At 40.7% G+C, this 27,432-nt stretch overlaps 1 protein-coding gene across 7 annotated transcripts in view; it reads right to left on the reverse strand.

Moving 5' to 3' along the window:
• The window catches only part of TFDP1 (transcription factor Dp-1), a 37,639-nt gene extending 12,675 nt beyond the window's left edge, over nt 1-24,964 (reverse strand). Inside the window, exons 1-4 of one of the 7 annotated variants that reach the window (XM_058824969.1) lie at nt 24,913-24,964; nt 23,371-23,452; nt 10,979-11,045; nt 630-736 (exon numbers count right to left, since the gene is read on the reverse strand). In XM_058824969.1, coding sequence (XP_058680952.1) covers nt 630-736; nt 10,979-11,045; nt 23,371-23,382 — 186 coding nt within the window. In that variant the 5' untranslated portion in view covers nt 23,383-23,452; nt 24,913-24,964. Of the gene's footprint in view, nt 1-629; nt 737-10,978; nt 11,046-23,370; nt 23,483-23,606; nt 23,757-24,249; nt 24,337-24,912 lie in introns of those variants that run through there. The other 6 variants (XM_058824965.1, XM_058824967.1, XM_058824963.1 and 3 more) reach the window with 6 other exon arrangements.
• Between the last annotated feature and the right edge of the window lie 2,468 nt (nt 24,965-27,432).

The following is a 27,432-nucleotide window of genomic DNA, read 5'->3' on the forward strand; positions in this document are numbered from 1 at the left end:
AGATCACTGAATTCTAATTTTGATTACTGAAAGAATTACTATAACCTATGCATTATCTATTGTATTATTATAAGATTCCTTAGGACATCTAATTTCATATATCTCACACAAAGTTTAAAATAAGTATTTCAGCAAAACAATATTTAAATTAAGAACTAAAATCTAGTTATGCTTTCAATTTTATTCCATCTAGCTCAAATTTCCGCAAAAACACGTTTATGGACTTCATTTACATTTCCCTATGCCAGATTTCAGAGCAGAATCTGAAAGAGACATTGATTTTAAATGGCAAGACTAACAAAATGTAAAGCCACCTGAACACTGAGGTAACTTCACGTTCATTTGTGAGTCACCTTTGAACTTCTTTACACAATACATTTTTTTTTTTAACCTAAGTCTACTAAAATTAGAAACAAATTTAGATTATCTGCCCATCATGAGTGATACAGACTACCAGGCTACTTCAGATTTGCTGTATATGTAAACAATAGGATAAGCAATAAAAACAAATAACTAACCAAATAATCAAAATACATAAACAAAAACCCCATAAACAAACAAAAAAACCCCAACAACCAAAAAACCCCCACATACCACAAACAAAAAAAAAACCCACAAAGTGTCCTTACCACTTGTTGTGCAATGTTGACATTAGACTGTCCAAATGTTTTTGGCAGGAGCTGTTTTCCAATTGTATTTACTGTAGAAGGATGAACAGCCAATAGAGAAACAACCCCTAAAACAAATACAAGCAGAGAGCTTCAGGTCAGCACACTGTAGTATTTTAGCAAATAGTCTCATCTATACTACCAATGCATATTAATGGAAACTAGCCCTGAAACATGTCGTCTCAATATAAATGTAGCATTTACACATTTGAAGCATAAAAAGAAATTAAAATTCATAGTATGTTCTCTCAAACTTTCTTCTATGAAACCTTACAGGTCACTGCTTTAATATGAGTATGTTTTAATTTCTCATCTTCCAATTTTTCTCTTAAAGCAGAGTAAGAGACAACCACCATTTAACAATAAGCATAATCCTCTCTTTTTCTACCCTTACACTTCGTGGCTATTGAAATCATTTTAAGTACCACCTGACAAACATGCCTAATGCCACAGCATATGGCATAGCCTTCTGAAACATGTTGATTTACAGGAGATAAAATTTAGCTGGAACAGGCCTTTCCAAGAGAATATTCCCAACTTTCATCTAAGTGTTCCCCCCTACAGCTGAAGGCAGTGAATTAAAGAACAAACAACCCCAAGAATCCATTATTTCAGAAAAATACATGCAACTCAGCAGCCTGACCCTGGAGGAAAGGTTGTTCTCTCTCCCTGTTCATAACCTATACACAATCAGCACTGGTAGGTAAAGCAAGTCTTAAGCCATGTTAAAGGTAAATCAACTACAAAAATAATAACCCAGGTATCTGCTAGCAGACTGATGTTCCACAATATAGTTGAGAGGAAAGAACCCCAAACCCACCTATTCAAAACAAACAAAAAACTCCGCAACCAATGACAAAACAGAGCAAAGAAAAAAGGAACAAAGATTGACTACAGTAAGAAAATTATGAACCAACCAGTCTTAAAATACTGGAGACTTTTTTTTTGCCAAATCAATTGTCAAGGGGTTGTCAGGTTTAGCAGCTGTTTCTCTGAGATGACTTTTGAAGATGCCAATGGGGTCAGAAGGACTTGGTACAACTCTCATTCCTCTCTTTTCTTTGACTGTCCAATACAGAAGCAATATTATATATATATATATATATATATATATATATATATATATATATATATATATATATATATATATATATATATATATATATATATATATATAAAATGAGCATTTTTACAAGAGTTGTATCAGGAGGGTTGTAACTGGTCCTTAAGCAACCCTCTTTACACATTCAGGAAGTCTACAGGAAATCTGAGGACAATTCAAATCTTCTTTAAGCCCTTGCTTTCCAGCAGGCTGGTATTTCCCAGCTGCTATTACTACACCATGTCAAAGTGATAGCTTCACGTCAGAATTTACTCTCGGTGATCAATCTATTCCCAAACAGGATGCAGCAGCACGTCTTTCTTCCATTACTAACCAGCTTCCCAGTGCTCTTTCAGAAAGTCAGCAGCTACCCAGTTTGTAATGTCTGTTATACCTTCCTGTCTCTCCAAGTACACGCATCATATCATGACCGGAATTTGTTTGTTCTTCCTCTCTGTGGAATACAACAAATCAATATAAACTACCCTGCCTAGTAGTGCTTGTGTAGCTTCTTCTCAGCTTCCTGGAGGTTTTTTTTTTTTTAACTTCTCCTCACTGCTTTAAAAAAATTCAGTGCAATCTGAAGACTGTATTTCCAGTATAAAAGACTGCTTTCCAAGGTTAAGACATCTCAACTATTTGATATCTCAGAATCACAGAACAGTCTGAGTTGGAAGGGACTCACAAGGATCATCAATTCCAGTAATCGAGTGAATGGCCTATACAGGAATCAAACCCCCAACCCTGGCATTATAAGCACTTTATGCTTTAACTAACCCTCCCTTACTTCTCATGGTCATTGTTGCCCATGCTTTCTAGTTCTCCTGCCCTTTCTTTTGCAGGTCCAGGCATCCATCCACTACCAAGGAATGCAGTATGCTATTTATAGCTCATTTACTATTTTATTCCCTGTTCCTGTCCAAGTAATTCTCAAAATTCCCCACCAAACACTGATACCACATTTTCATTAATATAACCTATGATGACTTCAAGACCTTTCTTCAGTGCTAATAGCTCACTTGAGATACCCATTGTACCAAGTTCAGTTTTCACCAATTATTAACCTATGGGAGGACCATCCCATTCTATCACACCTTAGCTTAACAAGCTGATTAAGGACCTTGATAATCAATTTTTTTTTATTATTTTTAAGAAATTCAAGGACATAATTCTGATTAGATAATCCTTATCCACATGGTTGTTGACTCTTTCAAAGCATGACTTTGAAAAGAAGTAACTGCAGACCCTGCCTTTTCCCCTCCCTCTAGAAAAGCCCTGTTGAAGGCCACTCTCACATCTGTCCACACATATATTGCTTCTCTGTTAGGTGCTCTGGGCTGCCACAGAAGTCTGACTTACTCATCTGCCATTACCTGAGCCATTCCCAAATCAGTGCAGGCTATGCTGCTCTCTTTCCTTCTGGTACTATATCAATTATACACATACTGAGTTACAAGGATAGAAGCACCACTGCTAGCTCCTTGCAGACAGACAAGATAGACAATTTTCTATAATGAGTGCTACCCATTCACATTGTAAGTATTTCTTCTACAACAGCTTCCAAATATTACTTCAGTAGGACAACTTCATAAAGAACAATACTCCCATAAGATCCTCTAATCTTCACATTCACTCAAGAGACTTAATTATTCTGGTATGTTTTAAAATAAAATAATTCTTTATGTTATCATGTTGTTCATTAAAAAATTTTACACAATCAACAAAGACAAAAATGTTGTGCCAGTGTCAGTGAAGACAAGAGCAGAGGCTGGGGTCAGTGGTTAGGAGCAGATGCCCAGGAAAGCATCAGGGACCTGGGCAGGCCATAAGCTCTGGGTGACCCAGAGGTGCTCCCCTATGCTAACAAAGACTTAAACACATCCTGGGCTGCATTTGGAAGTATATAACAGTAAGTGACTATTCCTTTTCTTTCAGCACTCCTTACACTGTCCCTGGATGACTCTGCTCAGTTTTAGGGCCCAAGGTGCAAGCGAGGCACTGGCTAACAGGAGAGAGTGCAGCAGGAAAACACCAGTGCGCCTTGGGTATTGGAATATGTCCTGCACAGGGAGAAGCTCAGGGAGCCTGGTGCATTCAGCCTCTGGAAGAGGTTAAAGTGGAGCAAGGGGTGTTATATGCAGAAACACTGCCTTCAACTGTTAAAGGGAAGTATAAAGATGACAGAGGACGCAACAAAAGGAAAAGAGGGAGCAATCACAAGTTGTTACTTGTGACAGCCAGGGAAATTGCCAAAGGCAGTGCACAGCAACAGGCTGCATAGGAGATTCCTTGGTAATACACAGCAAAATTCAAGAACTGAAGGCTCTGTGCATCAAAGCTGATCCTGCTTTGAAGGTAAGGTTTAAGAGATGGCTGCCAGCCTCCTGTTGCTAATAATTTTATTTTCTGAACAGAAATAGCTACCTTGCAACTAAAACATCCATGGGAAGGAAAGAGCACACATTATGTTTCTTTGAATTTTTTTAATTACACTAACATTTCCTGTAGTGCTGTGCAAGAGTTAATTTGTGCTACTGAGCCAACCTGGCTCTAATCAGAAACTACAAGGTTCATCTTTCTGTACAGCACAAACTGACTGGCAAGGAAACATAAATGTAAGTGAAAGAATAGTAACACAAGCACCACTGTTCAAAGCAAACTCAATTTATAAAAGCTATCATGAGTATAACTGCTCAATTATACAGACAACAACACTTTTAAGAGGATATTTTCAATGTCTCTGTCCAAGTGCATTCTATTTTCTCATTTGCCTCACATGCAAACATTTTAGTCATATTCATCTGCATTTTCAAAGGCTCATAATATGTGGGACGTTTTTGTTTGTTAAATACAAGCAGAAGTAATTTTGTCAACTTAGATTTGCAAGTGACTGACAGCTCAGTTTCTCAAACAAATCTTGCTACTAATTCTTTAATTACTGTTACTCAGGAATCACTGCAATCCCTATAATCCTGTATTGTGTAGACAACATACAGTGTACATAACAGCATGTAAAAATTAAAACCACAAGTTTGTGAACAATTTTACTGGCATCAACTCTTCTTCCTTTTCAAAACAAATTATTAATACTGCTAGTACTGACACATCTTTTTTTTTCCACTTGAGGAGTTTGAGAACCACAGGAAAATGCCATTTAGAGCAGAAAAAAAACAATGTATACAGAAGGATATAACTACTACTACTACTTATATTCTCAGTGTCACAAATGTTTGGAAAACTACTTTTAGTAACTTATAAGCAATCATTAAACCTAAAGGGAAGTAGAACTTCATCAGTATGATGTTCCAGAATACCTCCAAATACAAGATAATGATGCAGGTGGAATCACAGAGTAATGGCATAAAAAAATTGCAGATGGAAAGAAGCAGCACTCTAACAAACCTGTTATTATCTGTCTACAAACAAGGAAGTGCTCTCTTTGGTTACTGGTTAACTCGACCTTCCCTGGCATATAAAAACAAACCAAAGAGTTTTACCAAAAAGAAGTCCTTTGCAGAATTTGACAGTTTAAAGGACAGATGATGCAGTTAATTAAGAACATTTTAAAAATCTTAAGATGACACAGAAAAAAGACACAGTATCAAAGAAATGAGTGCCCTCTGCAGACAGTGAGGTGGATCTCCTAAAAAGCTGACTGCTCCAGTTCTTGAAACAGTAGTGACTTTGAATTTGGTATTCAGGATAGAGAGGATGGGCTGAAGTACTCCTTGCCTCAGGAGCAGAAATCCCACTCATTCTAGATACTCTACCATTTTCTTACCTAATTTACCTTTATGTTTTTACTTGAGAAAAAGAGAGCAGTCAACAGAAAAGCAACTCAGTTCCCTTGTAATGCAGTCTCTAACAAACTAAGTTCTGTCATACAATAGACATGACAATATCCTGAGAGCTGATTCCCCACATGTCACTCCTGTGACACTGCAGTTGCTAACATCTCTGTCAGGAACACCATAAATATTTCATGTTATTTTATTAGTTAGTTATATGCTAATTTTCAGAAAATACAGAATTCTTTTTAAGGGTCTCTGTGAGACAGTACACAAATTATTGTCTCCAGTTGTGTGCCAAGCCAAGTAAAAGCACCTCTACTTACTGAACAAGCCATACCATCATGTTACACAGCAATTCTGAACTTTTGTACTGAAATCCATGTTTCCCAGTGTGTAGTATTCACTCACAATTCAAACTCCTACATGATTCTTACCATCTTTACATATGACTAGTAATAATTCAGCTATTACAAACCAGTTTTTCCAAGTCTGTGTTGAAATAAACTGGGGTCTACTTTTAGACTTTCCAAAATTCCATTTCTACTTCCAGAAATAGTTTTATTTCCTTAGCTTGACTTTAGACAGTATTAATTGGATTTACCTCAGCTGCAGTAATATAGATTTTATAACCAATTTCAAGCATCTGTTTGCTGAAGCATAATTCATGGTGTTCTGAAATTGATCTCTTGTTCTATTCCAAAGGAACAATTGCAGTCACTGTTAAAAATCAAGGAGTATGAATTTTCAAGTAAAAGTAACAATAACATTACTCTGCAAGTTTCTTGTCATAGAAATAAAAAGAACAAAACAATCTTATAGTTAGACAGCGTTGAAATACGAGTCTAAACACACCTTAAAATGTTACATGTTTGACTTTGATGTTTTCAAATCTGAAATGTAAATACAATTAGGCTATAAACTGTGAACCCTTTTTTTACAGTGTAAGCAGTGAAAGGAGCTAGAGACATACCTTACAAGCATTTTCTGGTTACATACCAATAATGCCACCTACTGGCATAAGAGAAGATCCAACTTTTCTTACTGAGTAACTTTTAAACTAAGAGCTTTAATTTCTCAGTGTCTAAAATTCATTGCCAAATAACCAATAGAAAACACAAACTCATAAGGAAGTTTTACTAGTTCAGCCCCTATTAAAAATTCTTTCTATCCTTCCAAACCATATGCATTTGCTAACTCTCAAAATTAATTAGCCAGTTGGAAACCACCTTCCTGGTTACCAAGGAAAACAAACCTTTCACAGCAATAGTGTTTTTTCAGGGCTATATGGAGTGTTACACTCCAGTAATAGAAATGCACAGGGGTATTAGAAAACACAGGCAAATTTACAGGCAACTTCTTCTGGAGTTTGCACAAGCACTGGAGGAAACACAAGCTGCCATCTCATTTCTACCACAAACAGGCTGATACCTCTTACTTCACACTAGAGATGGTTTTGAAGCAATACATTTTTAGAGCATTTTCCCAAAGGTATTTTATGTGCATGACTAATTTATTCAAAACTGCATGCGGTTACTCATTATCAACAAACCTTCGTGGGGTCGTTGTTTGGGGTTTTGGGGCTTGTTGTGTTTCTGTTTGGGGCTTTTTACATACTGTTTTCTCCTCTTAAATAACATTCTGTCTCTGCTTTAAAACACAAATCCTAATCTGGAGTTCATGGCTGAGAGCAGTCTTTCTGAGATCAGTCTCTCCATGAGATACTGGAAGCAGGTCCCCGTTTGCTAAAGCAAAAAGGTTTTCTACACTGGTACCCTGTTTCTGTCAGCAGACATCAATGAACAGTCAGGAATGAGTGTATGGATAAGACTTGCATACAGAGATTATTCTGTAACATACCCTCTCTATCTGATTCCAAATCTTTAGGACTTTCTGAGCAAGAGGTTGTTCAGCATAACTGTTCAGCAAGATGGTGATGTTCCCTCTTTATTATTCATCTAAGAAACACCAGCAACATAACCCTACCACCAAAACTCAAGTCTGAAAAGAACTTATCCAGTTACCATACTTCTGCCAGTACAGATTAAAAATTCACAGAAGCTCATTCACAGCCCATTTTGAAAGCATTGCAACAAATCTGCTCAGGCTGTGAGAACTTTTGCATCATAACTGGTTTTGACCAGAAGAGCCAATCTTTGCTTATCTCTCCTACTTGAGTCATATACCTTATAGTCACATACCACTTAGTCACGTACCTTATAGACTGCTGACCACAATGTTATAGAACTGTTTCACCAACAATATTCTGCTCTTTTCTCTTTAACCCTGTTTTTGCAAGCACGTCCTTATGACCCAGCACACAAGTAATTTTTTGTCCTCTACCATCCCCCTAAAACCTTTATTCCTCTGACAGCTGAACTCCTCCTCCTTTCACATCTGGCTGGCAACAAGTAGGAACTGAAGCAAGTAAAAGATGGCTTGTTGGATTTTCTTCTCAATCCACTGAGTTTCAAAGTTGGACTTTTCCAAAACTATGACAGAATGCACCCTCTGGTATTACTAATCCAATGACTTTGAGAGCTGTAGGAGCAATAAGAAGCATGAACTTCAAAAAGTAGCCAGGCTCCTGCATTCTCCCTCAAGAGCCTGCCCCAATACTGTTGTCAAGGGCAGCAGATTGGGCTAAAAAAACCCCTCATCTGACACAGTAGGGAGATTCAACCCCACAACCAATATCAATCATGCAATGTACTCTCAACCTCTTCTTGTGATTGACTTGCAACTTCCAGAAAAGAAATATAAAGAAAAATACAAAATTTCTTTCCTTAAAAGAAATACAAATCCAAAGGGGAAGATGAAGAAAAAAACAAAACAAAAATTCAAACAAACAAAAATATCAAAAACGCCTTTTAATGTTGACCACCAGATAAGAACGTAAAGATTTTTCCCTAACCACCTTCAACTCCCCCTAAAAAGTACACCAGATACACTTCTGCTACCCTATGGAAAGCTTACTCCATGCTTGTTCTAGACTGAATCCTCTCCATCATGAAATTAAGAGAAATTCTGCACAGATTTTAAGAAATAGCAGAGGACAGCACTTTGTTGATATAATGGCATGCAATGCAGATAGCTACTTTTAGAGAGAGCGATGTACTTTTGTGTGTAGTTGTCAACATCAACATTTAAAGACTGCACAAAACCCCCTAAAAATTATAAAAAGGTGGCAAAGGAAAAAAGCACTACTTTAGTGAATAAATCCTGATACATATCTGAGTACTTTAGTGACAAATAATTGCAAGTTTAAGCTCGAATTAAAACTACACAGCCTGCACATGAAACACACACAAGCTAGAGACAAGACCCACAAACTGATGAAGCTAAGAGAAATAGCTGTTTTTTCTCAATATTAAGAATTAGTAACTGTCTATTAACTTCACAGAACTCCCCTAAAAGCAATGAGCTGCAGAAATGGGCTGAGGACAGTTCAGTTTGCTGTGTTATACATTGAGAGTAGAGAGCATGACTCAAACTGGATGAAGTGCATGGCTATAATAAACTATTTAATAACGTGAATTTATTTACAAAATTCTATAAGCAATAAAATGCCCTCCAATTTGAGCAGTTGTACTTAAAGATCTATATAATAATGGAAGAGTCATATTTCCAGTTCTTGCTGTCTAGACTGCACTGTTATGACTAGATCTCCACTGACTGCAACAGGGTCTAGACACCTCTGTGGGTGTAAAATGTACCCTCCTAAAGTATGTGCCCTGCAAAAAATCACTGTTACTGCCCACAGGGTTAGGCCATACAGTACAGCTGCTAAGGATCAGGTACCTACTTGCACACTTGTCTAGCTCAGGGGGGTGTGAATGTGTTTACAGAAATACACCTCTGCCAGTTAATGCCTGTCTTTACTCGACTCTTAGTGCCCCCTCCACCAAATGCAGAACAGGACAGATTAGTGGGATATCCCCCTTCTGTAAAGCAATGTATATTTTAGAAAAGGAAATGTCCAAGACAGAGTCTAGGAAGATGCCAATAAAATACCTGCTGTACCTAGTGGTGGTGACAGAAGCTAAATGGTTTCCTGGAATGGTATACAAAATACTAGAACAGTAATACTAAAGGGGTTCACCTGAATTGGACTACAGGTTAATCTGGGAGTACTGGAGTATTCCAACAATGCTTAAAGCCAGTAGATTAGTCAACAGTAATGTTTACAGACAGTAAGCAAATGACTGTGCTAATAGAAATTTCACCTTACTTCATACAGCCTATCAAAGGACATCATCTGTCACACACAAGAATAAAGCAAACTGTTATTATTTGGAAGCAACAACAAAGGAAAATGGCCATTTCACCAAAATATATTGTGAGGTGCCTATGAACCAAACATGATGTTGCACAGAAAAATTACTGATCTCTCCATACAAAAATGACTGATACTTCACTTGAGAGTCACACATATAGTTTTAGTCACTTGTATTCAAGAAAGTTGATGAAAGCAATCAAACAGGCCCAAAGGATACAATAAGGAAAACAGAGGGGACAAAGAGCACGTCTGATGAGCAATCTGGGAAACAGTGGCTAGATGGCTGTCAAATTAGTAAAGACTGTTAAGATACTCAGTTGTTATTTACAAAGAATAGACAAACATGCTGAAGAAAATCATTAACCTGATAAACAACTGTCACCAGCAGAATGCATAAATGGACAAGAAAATACTTTACTGGAATTAGATAAGAATTCTACAGTCTCACTTTGGCAGCAGCCCTCCTGTAAGAAAACATGAAATGCAGTCTTCAAAGGCAGCATGATCAGTTTACAGGAGGGGTTACATGACACAGCTGTCCAGAACTGCAGGGGCCTGGAACTCAGTGTCCCTTCTGCTTTTCCCCCCAGCCATGCTAACTGGGACAGTGCACCTCCTAAGCTTAGGTACTCTCAGTTCTTTAGCTCACATATCAAATTCAAGTTCAAATTTGTATCTTGTGTTTTATTCAATTGCTTAATGGCATTACATTATCATACATGCACAGGCATTATCTGCAAGACCAAAACAGTTCTGTTCACAATATATTCTGAGATAAGCTTGCAGGAGAGTGGATGCACTATCATAAAAACTGTCATAACCCATTTTAAACTTCTACCCCCCTGCATTTTTTTTTCATTTGCTAACACACAGTGCCCCAAAGATGCTTCAGAACATCCTGGTCTTTATACTCCAACACAAGCTACACTAAGGAGATCACATGTAGGACAAACCACCACTGAAATGCACCTGTAGTTTCAAGACAATTATAAACCACAGCAAAACTACAGTTTGCTTAGTGATTCTATGACTTAAGAAAAACTTTACAAAAGCTATGCTAAGAAAGCAGCTTAAAGCCAGTAAAATGCATGACAACTAAAAATCAAGAAATGGAGAATCTTACTAAGAATTGTGTTCTTACCTTTTCCAGGACTTAGGTTTTGGTCTATAAACACCTTAAGCTCTCCATTGGCTTCAATTAGTCCAGCCTGTTAAAGAAACAACTTTTATTAATTTTACAAACACAGATAGCCTTTTATTGGTAAAGATGAAAGGTATCTTACCAGTGGCCTCTACCACCCTCATTTTGTCACAAACCTCCACCATGTTTGGAGTATAGTACTTGTCAAATTTTAGGGTCTTGATTTTATAAATGCCACATTCTTTAGAGCAAGCAGAAAATAAGTGTTCACCAACTTTGCTATTTGTGTCCTAAGCTCTTACAGTGTGTATGCACTGTTTTAACAGACAACTGCAACTACTCCTTTCTCTCTGTAGATACTACTCACCTAATACACAAGGTAAAAACATTACAGCAAAAACAGCACAGGCAGTGGAGAGTGCCTGGGCCATTCTAATCAGGAAAAATATCATTAATAAGAAATATATTGAGCCTTTCAATTATTATTTTTTTAAAGACCAGAATACAAACCTCTAAAATTAAAAAAGCTATAGGGTGACATAAGGCTTACAAAGCCATCACCATCCTTTGAGAAGTCTCACAGTAGGGATTACTTTCAAAATACTATTAATTGAATAGAGAACAGGATGCAATAATTTCATTGCACCTGCAGACAGAACAGTTCTGAAAAAAAAAACTTCATGAACACAGGACACACTGTTTCCATTTAGAAACAACAGCAAGAAAGTAAATACCTGTACTAAACCACAGTGTAGCATATGGAGTCCAGAGGCTGAAAAGTCCTGAGCTGCATTTTGTGCACAGCAGGTACACACAGGCTTCCTGACATCCCTGAGCAAGGATCAAGGGCTTTGCTGTCAGCCAAAGCAGCAAAACCTTCTCCATTACAAACAAGTCTACCTGAAGAGCCCGACTTGAGATCTGCCAGAAGTTTGGGAAAACAAGGAAGCCACTAGGTGATGCTGTGGAGCCACTGTTATCCAGGTATCTCAGACCAAGGATTTCCTACCAAAGACACAGAACTTAAGGAAACAGGAAACTTTCTCTCCTCAGTGAATGGGGAGAGAAGATGATGGAGCACAGGAGACAAGCTGGAATAAAGGCATAAAGAGCAGTGGCCTGTAATGGCGTGGCAGCAATGAGGACCTGGACGCACAGAGAAACCGTAAGTGGGCAGAGAGTAGAAGGGATGGATGGAATGAAAAGCCTGTGGCAGTTCTGTCCTCCATTCCCCCCTCCTAACAAGTAACACAATAACATCGTTTTAGAGAGGCTGCCACAACTTCTCAGCTGCTTCAGAACACTGCCTGTCCTCCTTGCCCACATCAGGGATTTCTAAGACCCACTTGAACAGAGGACAGTTTTACCTCCCTGTTCCCAGGCACCAGAACTCTATAAGCCTCACTCTTTATCACACTCAACCACATAATTCAGAAAGGCAACAGACTACATCAGACACCTCCAAAGTAAAAGGTATACTCATCAATATGAGACCAAAATTGTGTACAGAGATGTTATTAGGGCTAATATGGCAGCATGACATTCCAGAACACTGGAACTCCATGGGAAAACATGAAGGAAATTTTTTGGCTAAGTGTTACCTTATGCTCCCATTCTATCTAAATTTCAAACCAGAAGTGTTAAACCACACAGAAAGTGCAGTCTCATTGTCATATTTCTTTCAATGCAGTACTTAAGTTTGTATTCCACAGCAGAAAGAGGCTTGTACTCAGGACACCTGCAAATTCTTCTTTCCATGAGAATAAATAATGATTATAAATGAGACTGGAAAAGCATTTAATATATTGTGGTTTTAATCAGAAAACCACCAAGAAAATGGCTGTTTTAATCTGTAATGTCTTTCTTTTAAGCATATGAATTTAATAATTTTCAATTATTAAATCCATTCATTGGTTTAATATGCAAAGGCAAACCTGCACCAAGTGCATGTCAGTTACAGTGATATTCCAAAACCAAATATTTAAGCTGTGATATACAGCAAATTCAAGTATTAATGCAAATCACTATTTCAGTAATTGAAATATTAGGCAATTCAGTAATCAACTACTTATTGGTTCCTTCCATTTTCTATTTATTTCAAATTAGAATGTCTCCAGTAGAACCTTTTGGATTCATTTGAAGTAAATGAACCAACATCATAGTATCAAATAATCTCATAATCTTCAAGTCTTCTTCATAATTAAAACATACAGTGAAAAAATATTACCCAAAACAATATGTAACTCCAAAAAACGTAATTTAATCTAGCATTACAAAGGTTCAGGTTAATGATACATGCCCTATACCATGCTTTTGTGAGACTGAAAGTACAAAAGTCACTGAAAAACTAGAGAACATTCAGAGAAAAACACCACACTTAATCAATAAAAGAAAACAATTTGGTAAAATTTAGAGAAAAGCAATCACTGGATAACAAGCAGGATCTCCTCAGGGACTGCAATACTAATGAGCAATACAGAGGTCACAGTTCCACCACCTTTCTTCCACTTAGTAAAGGTTCACCTCTAGTAGTTAAAATGGCACATATTCAACCCCTTTGTAAGCATACACCCAGAAAGACCCCAGACAGCTATTGGGAAAGAAAACCATGAATCCCACAGCAAAACAGAGCCCCCAGCTGCTATTACTCATAGTGAAAACTCATTTCTAGTGAAAATTCTGTTATTCCAGCCCCAGTATGCTCTTCACACTTCTGAATACACTTTTAATTCTAAGGTGAGCAAAACTTATCCCTGGTTGAAGGGACAAGTTTTGGTCAAAGAAAACTGAAAAGCAAAACTTCCTTCCCATACAGAATTCTGGGGTCTCTGTTCTGAAATGGAAACACTAGACAAAACATCTCTCTGCATGCATTTTGAGGACATTCTCCCTGTTTTTCAAGCCAGGTTATTTTGGAGGAAGCACCAGGATTACTCCCCTGGGACCCCTGTAGCACAGCACCGAAAAGAAAGAAAATAGAGGAAAACATGACTACGGCTCACATTGCATATATTATAGCTGCAGATTCACAATGAACCAAAAAAAAAAAAAGAAAACCCCAAAACAGCACCAAAACCAACACCCTCCATCCCACCCCCAAAAACACCCACCCAGGAAAAAGTATTGGATTTTCCCCAATGGAAAGGTAACTTTGTGTCAGGAAGAGTTTACACATCAAGGAAATTCTATTTTCTGATGAAAAAATACACTTAGTTTTTAGGCCTTATCAAGCTACTTGTAACAAGATATTTGGATTTTTACTATTTCCCTATGTATTCTTGTTGTATTCCACAGTTTCTTCTTATCTTCTCATGATCCTCAATCTCAAAATGCGTTACATCCTTCGATGGTGATGTGGGGCTGCTTGAAATAATAATGCTCTTTACATCTGATTTTGGAGACTTATTTAATGTATTCAGCTTCACAATTCAGCAAAGTTTTTCTCTTTGAAGACACATGTTGGCTATGTCTACTTCTCTACAGCTACAAAAAGAAACCCCTGAAACCCTAAACAGGCAACAGATACAGATACAGCCTTCATCCTTCACACACTGCAACAAAACCAACAATGATTTTTAAAAATTGCTCTTGACATCCAACACAGCATCGAAGCTGTATAACTTAGTATCTTCCCACGGAGCACCAGAAAGGAGGGTGAAGCCCACTGACAAATCAGTAGATCTGGTAATTTGAACTGCAGAAGCCGTGGTGGGTTGGAGATCCCAACCATCACCAAGGTTTGCTCTCAGCTCATTGTTCAGAGCTCCCAGGAAAAAGAAATTAACTGAAGGGCTAAACATATAAAAAAATCAACTAAAGTTAGCTTCAGCCTGCTATGAGATCATCTGCAGTCCTAAGGACTGGGAAGTCTATTTCTGTTTTGTTTACAGGTGAAAACTGAAAAGCACTACAAGTGCCCTCAGCCTGAAAACCAGTAAACTGGGAAGTATCTTTTTGTTGGGACTGAAGTTAAACTGAAACAAAATTTTCTGAAGATGCAGAGATTTTCAGTCATTAAAAAATCCCTAAAGATTACAAGAGAATAATTTAGTATCTTACTAACAAGCTACTATTTGCAGTCTCTGAAGTTATGCACTAGAAAATCAACATCCTTGCAATAAAAATATAATTTCTTCCACAGTTTTCCAACCTTGCAATTCAATTTGTTAATAAAAAGTGGCATCAAATTATTCACTGAACCTTTAAACTAAACAGGAAAATATGCAAGGTGAATTTGGACTAAAGGACAAAGAACCTATAAAAGCAAGAAGTTTATCTGACAAAAACAAGACTGAACGAGTACATGTGCTGTGTATATCAGATTTAACCCAAGAGGCACACTGCCCCACACTACTTCAAATAAGTATGGGGGGGAGAGAAGGGTGCTTTTGTGCCACAGAAATACCCCTTCTACCTTGCTCCTAAGTAATGAGCCCATTTTAAGAACACTACCTGAAAAAGGGCTGAAAGAAGAGCAAAAAGGGTAGAGATACATGAAAATAGAGGTATGTGCTATAAGGCTGATTCTCAAGACAGAAATTTTCAGTTGTTAACAGCAGATCAAACCCATAGAGCATGGAGGCACAGGACTGGGATTGACAAAGAGATCCAGGCGCCAAAGATACACAAATGGTTAAAGAATGGGAGTAAGAATGGGACAGTCTGAAAATGAGACAATTTTGGGACTGGCTGGAAAGACACAGAAAATGAGCTAGAAAATCAGATGGAAGATGGCAGAATTAGGAGTTGAGGTAGAGAAACTGTGAGTCACTGAAAAAGTACAGGCAAAACAACTGATGAGAACCTAAGAGAGCTTTAATGGAACAATGAGATCAAATCCTGTGAGAGGCAGGGAAGAACATGGGAAGTGGGAAAATGAACACAACCTAAACTACAGCTGAAAGGGGAAATAAGCTGGAACTCAGACAGAGAAGTTCTAAATAAATTAGGAAAGAAGTAAAGACAGCAGAATCAGAAAATGGAGGAATTGTGAAAGAAAAGCATTTCCACGCAGAGCCTGTCAGGGCATTTGGTGCTGTTGGGTTGATGGTTGGACTTCTTGATCTTGGAGGTCTTTTCCAACCATAACAGTTCCACAATCCCATGACCAGGATGAAGCCTCTGCTGTCTACAGGCATTTGCAAAGCCAATGCAAACAAACATCTTGTGCAAAACTGCAACTAACTCCATCCATGATGATCCCCCAGTCACTTTAAAGGCAACATGTCCAAAGGCTCCGTGCCATGCCATTTTACCATGGGCTACTTTATTGACAATGCAGGGTTTCTTTTTTTGTTTGCCTTATTTCAATATCAGGAAGCAACAGAAAATAAGCAAAGTTACAAAGTGGAACTGGAATAAAGCTTATAATCAGAAATAAACAACCTTATTTTAAGACTGCTTAAACAACCTTTATTCTTCTTTCATCCCTATCCATATGCAAATGTCATTTATAAGAAGATGATAATGAACTATTTTCCCCATTGGTTTCTCATCTCATGCAGGGACCAGAGCAAACGTGCTCTAGGAATGAAATATTATGCAACTACAAAAGATTATTATGAGACATCCATTTCAATTTTTTTTTTGCAAAAATTAAAGGGCAATCAAGATATTAAGTAGAGGAATATTGTAGAAAAGGGCAAAAAGTTCTTAAATTTAAAACATTTGGATTTCATTTTGAAAATGAAGCCAGTGAGAACTATTCTTTACTGTATAAATTGCATAAAAACATTTGAAGTTGGGCTACAGGAGTTTGATTGTTCAAAATTCTCAGATGTGTTGTTTTACTGTGTTTTAGCAGCCTTTTTCTGGAACAGAGATAATCACATCACTTCCTCAGATCATGGCAGTACCTTCAAGATTAATGTGTCTGCCAACCACTCAGCAATGAGCTGCACCACAGAAATGAGCTTTTCAAAGAATATTTTTGAATTTTACCTTAACTATCAAGGCACAGCCAAAGCACTAAAACAAACGTCTGGATACCACACAATTGTGAGGGCAAAAAGCTAAATACAGGCGAGAAGTTCAGTCAAACATTGTCGATGCAGGCTCTGCTGATACTGCAAGTGAGCTGGACACTGAGCAGTACACAAAATGACACCCAATGTCTCCTTTACTGCAAAATATGTCAAAACCATTAGCTTCTTGGCTTTTCTTTCTGACAAGAGCAACACATCCAAAATGCAGCAAAAATTAAATTAAGAACTCACTTAGAAGACCAGTCAAATGGTGGTCCTGTCCAAGCAGCCAACAGTTCAAAAACACCTCAAGAGTGAAAAGTCACTCCATGGTGTTGGTGTTGCTTCTCACAGTTATTCAATTGCTCAAGTGAACAACCCTTGCAAAATTTAAAGCTGATGTCCCCAGCACTAACCATGAAGCTGTAAGAATGAAGCAGAATTGAATGTGAGACTCCTAGCGGTGAGTATGACATCAAAGCACTGCTTTTCCACTTTTACCACATAAATTAATAAGAAAATAAAATCATCATTAGTATCCTCCTGGACTAAATGACCACTAAATGTGGAGGTACCAGCAGCAGCCACTTCCACAAGTACCTGCTGCAACCACTCTAGGTTTGACCAAAAGAGCAGCCAAACCAAGACTTCAGAGCAGCTTCTTCATCAGCACCTGAACCACAGCCAAAATCAACAAATAACATTGCACAGGACCCTTCCAGAGAGCCATTTGCCTCAGCAACCTCCTTATCAGTGTATTACAAGGCTGGAGTGGCCCACGGTGCAACTTTCAACCAAGTCTGTGTAACCAATAATGCAATACTGGAACCCTCAGCAAATGTAATGTAACACAAGCCAGAAGCATTTCTGGGGAACATGGACCACTGTCCATCCTTAAAATCAAGTTGTCTCCTACCTGAGAAGTGTTTCAATACAGACAACATTTAGCAAAGGTTGATCCATTCTTCTTCCCACTCCTAATTAGCCATAATAAATCTCCATTAATAGATAATCACTCAGTCAAATGCAAATACTAAAACAACTGATTCCCAGCATAACCTAACTTCTAAAATCTGCATTTTTGTTGAGCCTGTTGCCATCATAGTGTAGTTATTAAGTAAAATACTGCAACATACCTATATCAAGCCACTACCATTAACTGGCACATACAATTAATAAAGTTTAACACTTACAGGCTACAAGAAAATGCGTCATTTAGATAAATAAATTGGCAAGGTGACAGGCAACTTCTGAGCTGCTATTTCCTGATTTTATAATACAAACCAACATAAGAAAACAACAGCTCTGACTGCATGCCTGGAATGTATAAAAGAGAGCTTAAAGATCACTTTCCTTTTGCCTTCTTTGAAAAGGCAAATTAAAAAAATTAGCAACGTTCAAAATCCCAAACAGAGATGCCTTTTTAGATGACCTAATTTCGTAATATTATTTGATCACTAGTTTGCAAACTTCTGGACATGTTGGAACTCACTAAAGGCAAACACAAGTAGATCAAGCTACTGAACTAAAATGATATCAAAGAAGGTGCATGACCACTTGAGATTCCTCAAAGACTTAACTTCTCTAGTCTGCCTCAACGAAATTTCCAGTACATAACCCAAAAATAAACATAAAAGGAAAAATGCATGCTGGTATTTTAAGAAAAGTCTGAAAAATGTTCTGAAGACTTCTCAATACTTTCTAGGGATTGAAAGTGCATCATGTAAAAAAGGTCAAAAATAAAGTGGTTTTCCTATTTCCACTGGGTTCTTGTTTTCATCCCAAACTCAAATTTTTTAGACTTGCTCAAGATTGATGTAGAAACATCACATGGAAGTCACTAAAAAGTACAACTTCTGTGGTGTTCTGGCAAAAAATTAATACAAAAGCACAGATTTTGACTTTCCACAAAAACAGCAGCCCTATTAACCTAACTAGCAAAATTGTGTGAAGAAACCAGTTTGCTGTGGGTTTTTCTAAATAGTCTTTGAGCAAAATATTAGTAATACTGTGAAATAAATTCACTAGATTAAGCTACATACCTGAATGTATACTGAATAGTTAACTGAAGTAAACCACCAGCATTAATTCCCACATCTGTACATCTCTTAAACAGTAATGTCAGATCAGGTAATGAACTTTTTGCACTTTTTATGGTGTGTCCTCATATTTCCACATCTTGACAGGGCTTTCTTTGCAAAACTGGATATATCTGCCATATCTACTACTCAGTAAGATTCATGCAAGTACCATAAAAACTAAAGAGACACAGTAATTTTTATACAAACTAGAGATCAAGAGAAAAATCCCTCATAAAATAATTCAAGCAGAAGATGACAGTAGAACATAATTTTTAAGCATAAATTAAAAAACCTAATTTTAGAACAAGCAGTTCCAAAGCCAACACTACTGTCAGTTACCTATGAAACAGTAACTCAAGAACAATTCTCAAGAAAGGTATTTTAGTCTGTGAGAAATTCTGAAGGCTAACAGTGGTATGTTGGTTTCAAAAGTTTTTCAATGTTTTTTTCCAACTTCGAGTTCTCTGCGCACAATTTATTTTTACATGGCTTGAAGCAGTCCATCCACTATTGGTGAACAGAAACAATCACAAACAACTAGATAAGAATATTTAATTTATATGACTGATAGGAGAACAGAGGAAACCATACTGATCCCTTTTGTCTAGCCCCTTTCTCTTCAATATTCACTATAACACCATGCACTAGACTATCCTCAATAACAGATCCAGTTCCTGCAAGTGGTTGTATTAAGAGTACGGAAATTTGGCAGAAAATAAACTCCACTATTCCTGCTTTTCTTATCCTATGTAACACTGAGTCTTGGAGAAAAGATCCACAGGTTTGTCTTTCCCTATGGCTCCTTGAGAGGCCCCAACAGTTCAGCAGCGTCAGAAGTAACTGAGGGGAGAAACATGGTCACCACAAGTTGGATCTTCAGCCATTCTACAGAAGCTGGTCCTTTAATGGTGGAAGGCACATTAACCAATACTATTAAAGAAAGTATTTAACATCTTAATTTACAGATAATTCTCAGCAAATAACTGATTATAGCTGAATGCAAAAGTCGCCAGAAAGCAGTGTGGAAGCAGGAAAAAAATTAATGTGTCAAATTTGCTTTCTTGCTACAGTAATTCCTTTTACTTCATTCAGTGCAGCACCCTGGCTAGTTTTAGGCATCCAAGGGTGGACAGGTGACCATTGCACACAGGGAACTGCTTTCCCCCCAGCTATTACCCCCATGAATCCAGTAAGGAGAACAAGCAGACTGAGGACCTTGGCTGCACATTGGCTCCTTCAGCTCCTGCCTGGAAGGTGCCACATTTGTAAGTAGTGGAAGAGCTCACAGGAGATGAGACAAACTCAGAGCAACACTGATTAACCAGAAAGAGGAGTTCTGCCTAAGATGGAGTCTCTGGAGACTGCCCATATGCAATGACCAAGAAATTTCCCACACAGTGCAAATGTAGATGTAAAACTGTACCAAAACCTACTGACCTCAACTTGTCACCCAGACTCTGAAAAGTAATGCAATGATCCCACTCTCAAGGTATCCAAGTCCCTGAGATACAGCAATTGCTGTTCTCCTGTCCACACCTATTTTTTCTTTTTTTCTTTTTTTTTTTTTTTTTTTTGTTTTTTTATTGCACAAACAGTAAAGTCTTTCTAGGAACTAAGATGTCCTGAATTGAATGTGAAATACCACATCTGCCTAATTCTGTTAGAACTGCTTCTTAGCTGCACTGGTGCTCATAAACTCAAAAATGGCTGTGCTTATTGCTATTACCAGATCACACTTCTTTTTTTTGTCCTTTATCTTTACTGCACTTCAGATACCCTACCCAAAACATAAACTGATATACCCATGGATACATTAACCTTCACAAACCAGTATTTCTTTTTACATTACCACTTTTCAAGTTATCCAGCTACAACATTATGATTATGCACTTAAATTCCACCAGCAGCCTCTTAATTAAGGTGCTATGTATGAATGAATCCTTTTCCCCCCACCTCATAGCTTCCTGACTACTGCTGAGGAAATCAAAGTATTTTGCATAAAACCCCAAAATATAAATGAAAAAAAGAATTAAAATCAATGTTTTGCTTCTTATTTTCTCTTGATTGTATGCTCTGCAAAGCATTAGAGAGATACATTTTAAAGTAATACTTCCCAGAATTTAGAGACCTGGACCATATAGTTCATAAACATTATTTTGCTAGCTTATCTGATCACTACTTTTGCAATTCTTCCATACTTTATAAGGGATGCGCACCTCAGCTGCAATCCAGGCTGGAGCACCCTGAACATGCCTGGCCATGGAAATGCCACCTGAAGTCCAGACTTAGGACTGTAGCAGCACAGCCCTTCCCACAGTTTAGCCACCTCAGCTCTGCTGAGAAAAAGGGAAGGAAGGGGCAGGAGCAATCATCAACTATGCCATCTTCTTCACCACTACATCTCACAGTTAGAGCACTGGATGGGTGACATGGCAGAACCACAAGCCATTTATCACAGCAATATTTTCACATCAGAATGTTTAAATTTACAGCAACACGGGTTTTCAGAGACTCAGTGCCCAGTAATTTAGTGATACTGTCTGTATCATGCTGAATTCCATTATTCTGCTTGAAAAAGAACCTGGACTTTGAACAAAAATATGGAAATATATCTCTTCCCTTCTGAAAATTAAAATAAGTGTTATACCAATTAACATCTCTCTGTTATAGCATTAAACCACAATTCATAGGGCCCATATTCAGATCTAGAAATTTAAAACTTCCCAACACTCACTACACATTTTAGGTGTCATGTAATGGTGGGTACAGTCTGCAAAAAGGTAAGCAGTTCATATTTCTTCCCTGAGGCAGGTCTGAAGTATATGTAGATGTTTTTAAGAACAGGTTAGACAATATTCAGTTAAGATTTCATACCCTTTCTAGCTACCCTGCTCCAGTGCTCAAGTACACTTAAAATTTTGCCTAAAACCTGACCTAGATTTTCATTTTTCCAAATTCAGTTGATTACTTCTTTAATAAATATATCGAAAGCAATTTCTTTTTGGATCTGTAGCACCTTCTCTCATTTCTTAAGTTTACTATGAGGTTGGTTATTCCTTCCTTTCTTCCTTAATTACTCTCTTTCCTAGAATAAGCTAGATCTTTCAAAAATAAGGTTTGTTCTTAAATATCTCATTCTCACTTAGATTTAGCAGGACATTCATCTGTATTTCCAGGTGCTAGCAACTCTTCATTTAGGTGATCTCTCTCCCAAAAGCTAATATTAAACAAATGCACTTTGGTATCTCAATTACTTTGAACTGTTTCAATTTCATCTCCTAGTCTAACACACTCCACTTTCGTTTTCTTCCCGCTTATATGGCATATCATTCCCTGAACTCTGCTATCTGTCATGTACTTGGCCACCCTTATCTCTTCCAGGCAAGCTTTCAGTGACTACGTAGGTCTGGTTGCTTCTCCACACATTAAGATGTTTTTCAGCTGAACTGCTAGAATTCCCTACAGGATTATTTTTTAAACCAATCACTCTTTCATGGAAATCCCTGCTATTTGAGGGCTGCAATACTCCACATTAGGCTGCAACCTGCTGTCTAACTCAGTGAGTTGTGTCACTCTTCTTTAGCTTGCATGCTGTTGTTTTTTAGGGGTTTTGGGTTTTTTTGAAAGGGGAGATATGGTCTAATTTGAATACAGACTAGTATATTATCTTATTTTCAATAAGAAAACATGAAAGCCCGTAATATTAAGTATGAACAATGACTGACATCTTAAAGGCAGAATAAACTGGAATTTTTTTAATGAGTACTGGAAGAGGTGAAGAACAAACATGCTCCATGAGGCAGGTCACAGAATTGAAGCTGCCAACCTTAACGACAGCAGCAATGGAAATCTATGGTGAAAGTTCCCAAAGCTGATTTTTACAGACACTAACGAGCATCTTTTGGTAGACAGAGATAAACAATGAATGCATATGGAGAATGAACCATCTTCCCTCAAATGTCTGATGCCTTCCTGAACTCAAGAAAGGACACGTTAGTTGACAATGGTAGTCAAGACAGCACTGCCATCTGAACAACACGTGCTGGGTTTTTTCCAATCCAATCCAAACCCAAGTTCTTTCAGTGTTCAATATGAAAGCACATAATGACAACGGCCCAAGTACTGTTATTAGCATAGGGAATTCTCAAGATTAATCACTCTGAAAAAATGGCAGCAGATCTGAAGCTGGTTTACGCTGTCTACAGGAAAACAGCCTAGGTTTGATGCACAGTGTAGATAAAGTTCCACATATTCATTAATGCCAGCTATTATAAAGCATGACCCCATTTGCTTTTGTTAATAAAAACATTTTATGCTCCCATATTGTATGTGCGGCAAATATACTTACATCTTTTGCCATGTTACCAAAGACTAAAAACCAGTCGTCTTAAAATCTTGATGGCTGCAGGACACAGGGACAATGCTATTTTCTGGAAAGCAGAAAGCAAAGACAGCACCAGCTATAAAAAATGAAAGGAGGGAAAGTTTTTACAATTGAAATTATTGAATACTACCAAGTACAATTTAGGTTTCTTTTTGAAAAAAGCCCACGTTTTTAAAAAGGGAAAAGTTTCCCATCATCACCTTTTCGTCCCTGGAGCCCCACGCTCACGTGTGGGGGGCACTCCTTTCCCGACGGCGGGGGAGAGCCGTGCCCGGGCAGAGCGAGCCCTTCCCCCGCCCGTGCCCGATCCCACGCGAGGCCGGTCCCTGTCCAGCTGCGCCCCTTCCAGCACCGAGCGCGGGCACAAGCACGGCCTCCTGCTCCTCCCCACCCCCATTTCCAGCAGCAGGCACAAGTAGGCCCCAGGGGCAGCTCCCCCCGGGGCCTTCCAGCCCCGCTTTTCTCCTCCTCCTCCTCGCCGGCGGACGGGCCGCGGCCGCACCGGGCGCCACAGACCGGCGGCCGCCCCTGCGCCCCGGGCACCCCGCGCCCGCCCGCGCCCCCCGACCGGGGCCTCACCGCCCAGGCAGAGCCCTGAGCCCCGCGCCGCCTCCCCCCGGCAGCGAGGGGCCGCGCTAATCGCCTCGGCGGCGGCGGGGGCGCGGGCAAGGGGGGACGCGCCCGGCGGCACCGCCGGCGGCCGCGGGGGGAAGGGGCGGCGGGCGGAGTGCGGGTCCGCGCCGTCCCCATCCCCATCGCGCCCGACCCGCCGCCGGCGGCGTCCCCCGCCGCCGTCCCACGCAAGCCCCGGTGCTCCCATCCTCGGGCGCGGGCTGCCCGCACCTGAGCGGCCGAAGGCAGAGAGAGCCGGCTCCATCCCCCGCCGCCGCCCCGAGACAGGGACCCGGAGCGCGGAGCGGGAGCACCCCCCGCCCGCCGCCGCGCTGCTGCCGCCGCTTCTGCTGCTGCCGCTGCGGAGGCGCCCGACTGCACATGTGCGGCGGCTGCGCGGGCCTGGCGGGAGGGGGCAGGGGCGGGGGGAGGCGGCGGGACACCGACATCGGCAGCCCGGGAACAGGGGAGGGAAGCGGGGAGGGAGGAGAGGGCACCGGCAGGGACCGCCTTCCCCCCCCGCGCTCCGGGGGAGGGGGTGCAGGCAGAAGAGGCGGCGGGGCAAGAGGGTCTGCCCCGGCGGGCTGTCACTTCCCAGCGCTCCTCTGCCCCCGCCGGCCGCCAGCCTGCCAGCCCGCGGGGCTCCCGGCCGGCCGCCCCCGCACGCCGTGGCCCCGCACGCCGCGGCCCCGCACACCTGCCCAGCGCCGCTGCCGCCGAGGGGCTGCCGGCGGGAATGGGGGCGGTGCGGGTAAACTAGGGGGAAGAGCGAGCGCAGCGGTGCCCCCCCACCCTCACACGGACCCTGCGCGCGCGACCCCGCCACTCTTCCCCCGTCTCTTCTTCTTTTTCTTTTTTTTAAATAAAATTAAAAAAAAAAAAATTGAAACTTACACTTTTGTGCGTCCCCCTGACGCTGCGCGCTGACGTCACGGGCGCGGCGCGCCTCGCACGGGCACACGCGGAGCGGCCAAGCCAACCCGCCCGCCCGCCGCTCCAAGGCGCGGAGGGAGCCGGGCATGGAGCATGCGCGGGATTTTCGCGCCTTCTTCCGACTCCCCGCCCGCCCCGCGGTGCCGCGCGGTGCCCGCGGGCGCGGCCGCGTTGCCGGCGCGGAGCGGGACCCGGCCGGGCAGGGCCGTGCGGTTTCGTTGCCACAACATCCTGCTGCCAGCGCTTCCTCATCGCGCTCTGTCCGGCCGTTAGTCGAGCAAAGTTTCGCTTGCAGCGATCGTTGCTAAAATTAGGGATTTTGTGGTAATCCAAGCGAAAGTTTTCCTTCGGGCGGTTGCAGCTCTTAACCTTGCGCCCAAAACTAAAAAGCACCTCGGGGCGCTGCAGCCTCTGCGAGCAATGACGACCGCAGGAACAGAGCACGTTAGCGAGGGTTATGTGATGTAATTACATCGTTGTCCTGTAAGTTTTGGGGAAAAAACCCCAAAACCTGCAGCGTTGCTGGGGGGCTGCAAAGGCAGAGCTGTAATTGGGGGAATTGCGGGAGAGCAGGGAAAGCTCCAGAGTCGTGCGGCTCACAGGGTGGATGCAAGGCTGCTCGATGGGGAGGGAGGAAGCTACACACAGTTCTGCACGGTACAAGGTTGCTCATAACGCAACGAAGAGAGGAGCAGGAAGTAAAAGGCTCGTCCTTTCGCTAAATTCATGCTGCTTCCTGGGAACGAAGGCTAGCTGGGAATAGAACACACCACCGCAGAGCCGCTACATTGCAGGAGCAGACAAACTCAGCAGAGAGGGTGCTGGAGGAGATGCTTTTCACGAGTCCACGACATTCGCATTCATTTTTACATCTCTGTTGTTTGGTTTCTTTTTTTTTTAAAGACGTTGAATTGTTGTGCTTTACAGTAATAATGAAACACTACGTTCATTTTCCTGATAAATAGCAATCTTTGGAGTTCTTTATTAACAATGCCCCCCTCCTTCCCCTTCCCCCCCCCCCCGCCCCCCGTGCTGCTCTAGGTTATAATCCCATTTCTTCATTCCTCTTGATTAAGCTTGAAGGCATTTGCCATCGAAGAAAGAAGGTGATAATGAAATTGTGTTTGTAACATTATAACTTTTCAGAAAGCAGCAAAAACTTTCACACACAAAACCCATAAACCAGCTGCAGAAAAAAAAAATGCTTCCTGAAAGACATCTCCAGTTGATAGTGCCGCTCTCCACCCTCCAGGTCATATATATTGTGCCTAAGGGTTCAAACCGTCTGTGTATCTCACGTCCCTACCCACCCACCTCCCGCTCTTTTGTTTTACATTAATTCCTGTAGGAAAAACACTTGCGAGTCAACAGAACAAGCACAAACAAGGAGTGTCCCCGTTTGCTAGAATTTATTTTGATACATACTAACTGCCCAAACACGCCCAACTCTTGGGTAGTGGGGTTTTTTTTTCCTTCAGCCGAGGGTTGTTCACAACTAATTTGAAGTGTTTGTACCAGGGAAAAAATTTTCAACACTTCTCTAATCTCTGAGCACACCTTTTGCAGGTATTTTTGAGCTTTAGGATTTCGTTTGTGATAGTAGTAGTGGCAGGCTATTCCACTTCAGAGTTTTCTGGGGAGTACCTCTCCCTTTTAAGGGTTCACAAAAAGCAGAACAGATCATAACTTTAAACAGCACCAGCGCGGCAGGAGTGCATGACAGACGCGAGGAAATTGTCTCAAGAGGTCATGGAGTCTACAGGCAGAAAGCTTCCACAGATGCCAGAGGAAATGCCCGGGAACAGGGATGCAATCTGAACGCTGTGATCTGTGCAAACTCATGACTTAATTAAAGAGCTCATGTCACCTGACCACCTTGTCAGCATCTGGCCTCGTCGGGAGGTACTATCTCCCAACTCTCAAATTTCCACTCTATTTCAGGAAATAAAAAATTCAGCTTGGTACCATAACTGAAAATTTTACTACTCTCTGATCGAGGTTTTTCCCACAAGGCAGGATCAGTTATCCCTAGGTCACTCTTGTGACAACGTTGTCCAGTTTGTTGTCTCCAGCCAGCAGAAGGTTTTCCCAGTCCCACTGTCTCCAAAGTGTCGGTAATCCCAAGCCGGCAGTGGTAATCACCCAGCAGAGGCAGTGGGAGAACCCAAGCAGCAAATCTCCTGGGCTGCTGACTGAAGTAGGTAGAGACATGCCTTGCCCTCCTGCCCTTAGGGGTTGAGTGGGCTGCACACCTCGGAGCTCTGAAGACATCTCAGTGTTCTTCCTTCTCCCTGCAGCAGCTGTGTTGGCTCCCTCGTTGTCAGGTCATCAACACAGGATGTCTGATACTTTGCTGCTCCTTACAAGCTATTGCATTTCCCACAAAATAGCAACGCTGTTAGTGTGGCTTGCCTCTTGTCATTCAGCGATCCCGTTTCCTCCACCTTTGGCATTGCCCACATGCTGGAACACTGCCAGGAC

Source organism: Ammospiza caudacuta, chromosome 2 (genome assembly GCF_027887145.1).
Source record: "Ammospiza caudacuta isolate bAmmCau1 chromosome 2, bAmmCau1.pri, whole genome shotgun sequence".
In the NCBI taxonomy this organism is placed as follows: Eukaryota; Metazoa; Chordata; class Aves; order Passeriformes; family Passerellidae; genus Ammospiza; species Ammospiza caudacuta.